The sequence below is a fragment of the Mandrillus leucophaeus genome, unplaced genomic scaffold (assembly GCF_000951045.1).
Source record: "Mandrillus leucophaeus isolate KB7577 unplaced genomic scaffold, Mleu.le_1.0 Scaffold326, whole genome shotgun sequence".
Classification (NCBI taxonomy): Eukaryota; Metazoa; Chordata; class Mammalia; order Primates; family Cercopithecidae; genus Mandrillus; species Mandrillus leucophaeus.
In genome coordinates this window covers 2,884,498-2,891,400 of record NW_012103432.1, presented here as the reverse complement: position 1 = coordinate 2,891,400, position 6,903 = coordinate 2,884,498, and the positions used below count along the sequence as shown (strand labels likewise).

Below are 6,903 nucleotides of genomic sequence, written 5' to 3'. Positions count from 1 at the left end.
TTTTGAGACAGAGTCTCGCTCTGTCACCCAGGCTGGAGTGCAGCGATACAATCTCGGCTCACTGCAACCTCTGCCTCCCGGGTTCAAGCGATTCTCGTGCCTCAGCCTTCTGAGTAGCTGGAACTACATGCAGGCACCACCACATTCAGCTAATTTTTGTATTTTTAGTAGAGACAGGGTTTCACTATATTGCCCAGGTGGTCTCAAACTCCTGGCCTCAAATGATCCACCCGCCTTGGCAGATGTGAGCTACCACGCCCATCCCCAAGTGCTTTTGTGAGTATTAAAGATCGACTGACAATAAAGCACTCAGCCCGGTGCCTGGCCTAGAGGAAATGTTCAATAAATATTAAATATTATCATTATTATTAATGACAGAGGACCCAAAGTGTTATTAGCATATGGAAGAGGGAGAACTGGCTCCCAGATGTAGACAGTACACACAGGGTAACCAACTGGTTTGCTCAATACTGTCCTGCTTTAACTGAAAGTCCCATACCCCAGGAAACTCGTCAGTCCCTGGCAAACTGGGACAGTTGGTTGCCCTAGCACATGGCTTCATGGCGCATGCAGGGGGTGCTGTTGATGACCCACTTGGATCCCTTTTACTGGGTTAGTGCATCCATCCCCCAGCTGCTAACAACTCATAGGTACCCCTTTGCAGGGCCTGCCCTCCTCTGCCTTGCCCAGAGGGTTATGTGGCCCTTTTCTTGGCACCACCAGGCAGTGGTGGACCCACACGGGAACAAAAGTCCAGATCAGAGCCCTGCATGGGCTCAGGCTAAGCCAAGGTCCCATCTTTGCCTTGCTTTCTCCTTCTCTGTGCTTCCTGCCTCTCCACTTCCTTTCTCCTGAACACATGCCCTCCAAAATGTCTCTACCTAAACCCCTGCCTCAGGCTCTGCTCCCAGGGAACCTGATCTAATACAGAAAAGGATGTCACTTTTTTAGTTCAAATCTTTTGTTAATAATAAATGAGTGTAAAATAATAATAAAAGTTTTACATATGTCCACAGAGAACATTTACACATTGAATTCCAAAATTGTAGTGCATTCTTTGTTAGAGAATCCTAATGCTGTTTTCTTAAAGTATAGTTTTAGATTTACAGAATAACTTTTTTTTTTTTTTGAGACAATTTTGCTCTTGTTGCCCAGGTTGGAGTGCAGTGGTGCAATCTCTGCCCACTGCAACCTCTGCCTCCTGGGTTCAAGCAATTCTCCTGCCTTAGCCTGAGTAGCTGGGATTACAGGAACCTGCCACCACGCCTGGCTAATTTTTGTAATTTTAGGAGAGACACAGTTTCACCATGTTGGCCAGATTTGTCTCAAACTCCTAACCTTAGGTGATCCACCTGCCTTGGCCTCCCAAAGTGCTGGGACTACAGATGTGAGCCACCACACCCGGTCAATTTGCAGAATAATTGAGCAGATAGTACATAAAGTTCCAGACACCCACTCCATCCAAGTCCTCCTTCCCCAGTAGTTTCCTCAATTATTAATATCTTGCATTAATGCAGTAATGTGTTACAAATAGTGACTCAATATTGACATATTATTAAGTAAAGCCCATAATTTCCATCAGGGTTCACTCTTTGTGTTGTATTGTTCTTTTTTTTTTTTTTTTCTTTAAGATGGAGTTTCACTTTTGTTGCCCTGGCTGGAGTGCAATGGTGTGTTCTCGGCTCACCGCAACCTCTGTCTCCTGGATTCAAACCATTCTCCTGCCTCAGCCTCCCGAGTAGCACGTGCCACCATGCCTGGCTAATTTTTATATTTTTAGTAGAGACGGGGTTTCTCCATGTTGGTCAGACTGGTCTCAAACTCCCGACCTCAGGTGATCCACCTGCCTCAGCCTCCCAAAGTGCTGGGATTACAGGCATGAGTCACTGCACCTGGCTGACTGTGTTGTATTGTTCTATAGGTTTTGATAAATGCATAATAACATGTTTCTACAATGACATATCATACAGAATAGCATCATGGTCCTGTGCTTCACCTACACAGAGGGGAGCATTTGAACCAGGCATTGCTGAGGGCTTGGGGGTTCCAACGGGTGGAGGAGGAGCAAAAGCAGTTAAAGCAGAGGAAGCAAGGTGCACAAAGCCAGGTACAGGAAGGCTGGCCAGGCTTTAGAGCTCAAGTCTTCTATTCTGGGCTCTCCTTACTTACACCAGACACAGAGCTCAATCTTGGCTGTGTTGGGAGAGGCAAATAAAGAGGTGGTGTCTCCTCCACTCTTACTTGGTCCTCAGTACTGGACCACACCACACCAGCTTTCAGCTGCTCTTCCCTTGATCTCACATGGACCTGCACACATACACACATGCACATGTATACATACAAACACATGCACATGCCTAGACACCCACACGTACACACACATGTGAACACACATATGTGCATGCACGTACCCACATATGCACCCACATACATGTGTATACACACATACACACACATCCCCACCTGAGGACCTGTGGTGGTTTGTCGATACGAGTCCATCAGGAGCTTCTGTTGGCATCAGACTTTGCCTGAGTGCACTTTGTCACATGGTATGAGGTTTCAGGTCTCCGGACTTCTTGCCCCAGTGACACGTAGAGAGCCATCCTGCAGCTGGCGCACAGGATGAGAAGCTGGAGGCGGAGGAGGAGTCTGTGATGTTCAGGGCCTTGGCTGACCCCCAAGAGTTGACAGACATTGCTTATTCCAGAGAGCCGCAGGCCTTGATGACGGGAATGCTTCCTTCCCAGCACGGAGAGATTGAGCATGAGGCCCTGTGGCTACCGAGTAGATACTCAGAAAGCAGGCTGGCTAGTGTTTTTTTTTAAGTAATGGTTTTCCCGCCTAGGCGACAGAGTGAGACCCTTTCTCAGAAACAAATAAATAAATAAAAAATAAAGTAATGATTTAAAGGAGCGCTTGCCAAAGTACCTGTGATGAAGGACCCATTCTCAGATGTTTCAAAATGTTCAATCCATTATGGATAGATCATTTTGTAAAATACAAGAGAAATAAATTATTAGAAAAATGAAATTAAAAACCAGATGTACAAAACATGAGTCAGATTTTTACAGTTTTACATATAACAGACATAAATATAACTCATCCTTCCAAAGTGCTGTAAAGTTTCTAAATGCTTACTCTCAGTTTCTTATCACAGACCAGTAACATCCAGAGGGCAGGCAGGAGCCAGTCTGTGTGCCACACTTTGAGCAGGCTGGGTTTAAAGCGTGTACTTCAGAGTCAGTGAGACCTGGGTTCAAGTGCTGCCTCTGCCACCTGCTGGCTGAGTGTCTGGCAACCTGACCTTTGAAAGCCTCAGTTTCCTCATCTGTGAAATGGGGAGAACAGCAGCTCATTGTGAAGAATGTGCAGTGACGCACATAAGGCCGTGGGCACCGTGCTTGGCACAGATCCCTCCTAGCTCACTGTGTTTCTGTTGGGCTCTGCGGGGCATAGTGAGTGGCCTGGGGAAGAGGAGCCAGTTGGAGGTAGCCCCTGCTTCCAAGGGAGATAAGACATGAACTCGAATGTGGCAGAAAGAGCCAGTGATTCCTGGCATAAGAGAGGATCATGAAAAGGGCTCAAGGAGGAAAGAGTAAATTGTTTTCGGCTGGGGAGGCAGACGCTGCGTGGGGTCTTAAAGCAAGAGATGATTCGGTAGGATGGGAAGAGGGAGGGTAAACTTCTGTAGTGGGGCCATTGGCTCCAGGCGGGAAATGGGGAAAGAACAGGCCAGTTTGGGGGAGAGACTAGAAAAGCAGGCTGGGCTCAGACCAGAAGCTCAAGGGCTGTGAAGGGATTGGATTGTGATGGGGTCAGTACAGGGAGACAGGAAGCATTGTACGGAAGTGACCCTCCCCAGCCTTGACGGAGAAACATCACCCAGGCACAATAGAGAAAATGTGTTGGCTGGAGAAGGGATGGGTGCCAGGAGACAATTGAGGTGTCCTAGCAGCAGCCGCCAGGGCCACCATGGGTGCCACTGCTGAGGCTGAGTGCACGGGATGATTCAGGTGTGGGTCCAGTAGCTCAGGGGGCTGACGCTGGGCAGAAGTGCCCAAGCACATCAGAGGCAGACTGTGACCCCACACCATGGCCCCCTTGGAGCCTGCTGGCTGCCGCTTACCCCACATCCCAGCCATCCCCAAAGCTCCCTGACAGCAGGAAAAATTCATAGCCATTGATTTTGTAATTAACAGTTTATCAATGCCATCAATACAGACCTGCTGATGGATTGCAAAGAAATTAATCTTGCAATGTTATTTTATTTCATTTTTGGTCGAAGGCAGCTGCCAATTTTGACCTCCTTGGGGAGAGTAGGGGGAGGATGGAGAGGGCGGGGAGAGGGAGCTGGCAAGAGACAGGAGCCCAGATGGCAGGGCCCAGCCACGTTAGGTACCCACTCTGTAAGTGGCCGAGAGTGTAGGAATGGGGCCTTGCTTCATCTCTCACCTGATGACGAAGGAGTGCTTACTGCCTTGGTAGCAGGGAGCAGAAAAATGTGGAGGAGGCTTGGATGTGGGGCCAGTGAAGACCCAGCCCTGCAAGGACACTCACCCCAGCCTGAGTCCCCACAGGAATAACACTACCTGACACTGGTTAGGTGCTAACCAAGCTCTGGGTAATGTGCTGCTTCAGTCACCCTCACCGCAACCCTGAGATCTCACTCCCATGTTTTTCAGCCGGCTCAGACCCAGCTGTCACGTGGCCATCAGCAGGTGCCTCCCTGCTATGCTGGGATATAGGTAAATTTTGTTTGAACCCCTAGGTCATGGCCTAAGTTCAAAACCTTTCCCAAGATTTTAGAGAACTCCCAACAGCTCCCTCCATCACCGTGCCCCATGCTGCCACCACAGGCACCCTGACACGGAGCTCAGCCCCTATATCTGTGCCTGTATTCTGTGTCCTATAAACAGAATTTTGTCAGGTTAGCGATTGCACTGAAGACTTGGGGAGCTGGTGCCTGGCAGCGGCAGCTGCAGTGGTTGTCATGGTGTTAGCCATGATGGGGCTAGGGGCGGTGGTAAGGGTGATACTGCTACCAGGGCACTGACTTGTGACAAGTTCTGTTATAAACCCTTGACCTGTTTAACTCCTTTAAGCCCTTGAGGTAGGCACGGCTATTATCCCATTTTACAAGTGAGGAAAATGAGGCACAGAGAGGTTAATAACTTGCCTAAAGTCACACAGCCTGCAAGTAAGGTACACAGGATTTCAAGTCTGGCTCCAGTGTCTCTGCTGCCACCCCCTGGTGACCTCTTGAGAAATGTCCCCTGTAGATGCCAGTCTCTCCCTGGGTTTGAGCCCCAGCTCTGTCATTATCTTCTGTGATCTCCGACTGGCAGTTAACCTCTCTGAGCCTCAGATTGGCTCTCTGTGAAGCGAGGGTTCTGAAGATACCCCTGCCCGCCTCCATGCTGCCACCTGGACCCCGAGATGGCACCCATGCCAGGCAGCACTCCCCGGCCAAGCCTGCTAATGCTCGTCCTTGTGCCTGCAGATTCCATGTACATCGAGGATCTGGAGGCCGTCCAGAAGCTGCAGGACCTACTGCACGAGGCGCTGCAGGACTACGAGCTGAGCCAGCGCCACGAGGAGCCCCGGAGGACGGGCAAGCTGCTGCTGACGCTGCCCCTGCTGCGGCAGACGGCCGCCAAGGCCGTGCAGCACTTCTATAGCGTCAAACTGCAGGGCAAAGTGCCCATGCACAAACTCTTCCTGGAGATGCTGGAGGCCAAGGTCTGATGGCCCTGCACACGGACCAATACCCACCTACAGACGGACAAACGGACAGACCGAGGTGGAGACCTCCACAGCCACCAGCCTCCACCTTCAACCCCTGTATCATGGCTCTGAGCTGTCCCAGAGGCAGGGGTTTCTCACCTCCTGGCTGTGTGCAGACTCTCGGGTGCAGTGGGGCGGGGGACGGGGATGGGGGGGCAGGGGTGCGGGGCTCATCTGTAACTGGCTTTTTCTTTGGTATGTCTTTCCTTCTCCATGGGCGGTGCGGAGGCCTGGGCCAGGGCTGACTCCCTTTGGGAGTGGAGACCGCTGGAGCAAGTGCCCCCTCCCCTCCACTGAGCCACCAAGAGGCAGCGTGTGCATTTCCGAACTCCCTTGCCTCCTTCCCGCTCCGCGGCCTGGGTGGGCAGTGCTCAGGCTGGGTACCACCCAGAGGTTTTCCTTCTGCAGAGGGTAGGTGTGCAAGGGACAGCAGCATCTTTCTTCCAGAGGCCCTGCCTGCTCTGAGATTCTCTGGGGCCCCTCAAGAGGCCCCATACCTTCCACAGTTCCCACTCAGCTTTCAGCCAGGGCGGACCCACAGGAGAGCAGCAGCTAGAGCTCACGTGCTTCCTGGGCACCCCACCCCTCAGGGCCTAGCCCCCTGCCTGTCACCCACCGTGCCAGTGTCCACCTGTCCTCCTCCTCTTCTTCTCCTCCCCTGGGAGTCCCATGCTAATTCCTGACCCTACCTCAGAGCTCACTCACCCAGTGGGTTCAGCCAGCCACGGTGACTCCAGGGCCTGTAGACAGGAACGTGCTGGCACAGAGAAAAGCGGGGACCATATCATCCTCCCCAGAACCCTCTCCTGCTTCCTGCCTTCCCCCTCTCCCTGAAGGGCAGGTCCAGGCCAGGTGAGCCTGTGAGAAGCTCAGGAGCCTGGCTCCATCTGAGAGCACTCCGGGCGGGGGGGAGGATCAGGGCAGGATGGGCAGAGGCCCAGACCCATCTTTACCAAGCACAGAAAGGCCCAGCAGCTGAGTAAGTAGGCAGGGGAGCCCCAAAGAGAGGAAGCTCAGCGGGGTAGCCTGCCTCATCCTTCCTGGCTTCCCTTCCCTGCACTCAGCATCATACCGCAGGGCTGGTGTGCCAGTGCCACAGGAGGGGTGCCCTCGCACCAC

The 6,903-nt window shown here is 51.9% G+C and overlaps 1 protein-coding gene across 1 annotated transcript in view; it reads left to right on the top strand.

The window, feature by feature from the left end:
* Positions 1-5,745, top strand: part of ESRRB (estrogen-related receptor beta) — a 129,592-nt gene extending 123,847 nt beyond the window's left edge. Inside the window, exon 7 of the mRNA XM_011988304.1 lies at positions 5,501-5,745. Coding sequence (XP_011843694.1) covers positions 5,501-5,745 — 245 coding nt within the window. The remainder of the gene's footprint in view (positions 1-5,500) is intronic.
* The last annotated feature ends 1,158 nt before the right edge of the window (positions 5,746-6,903 follow it).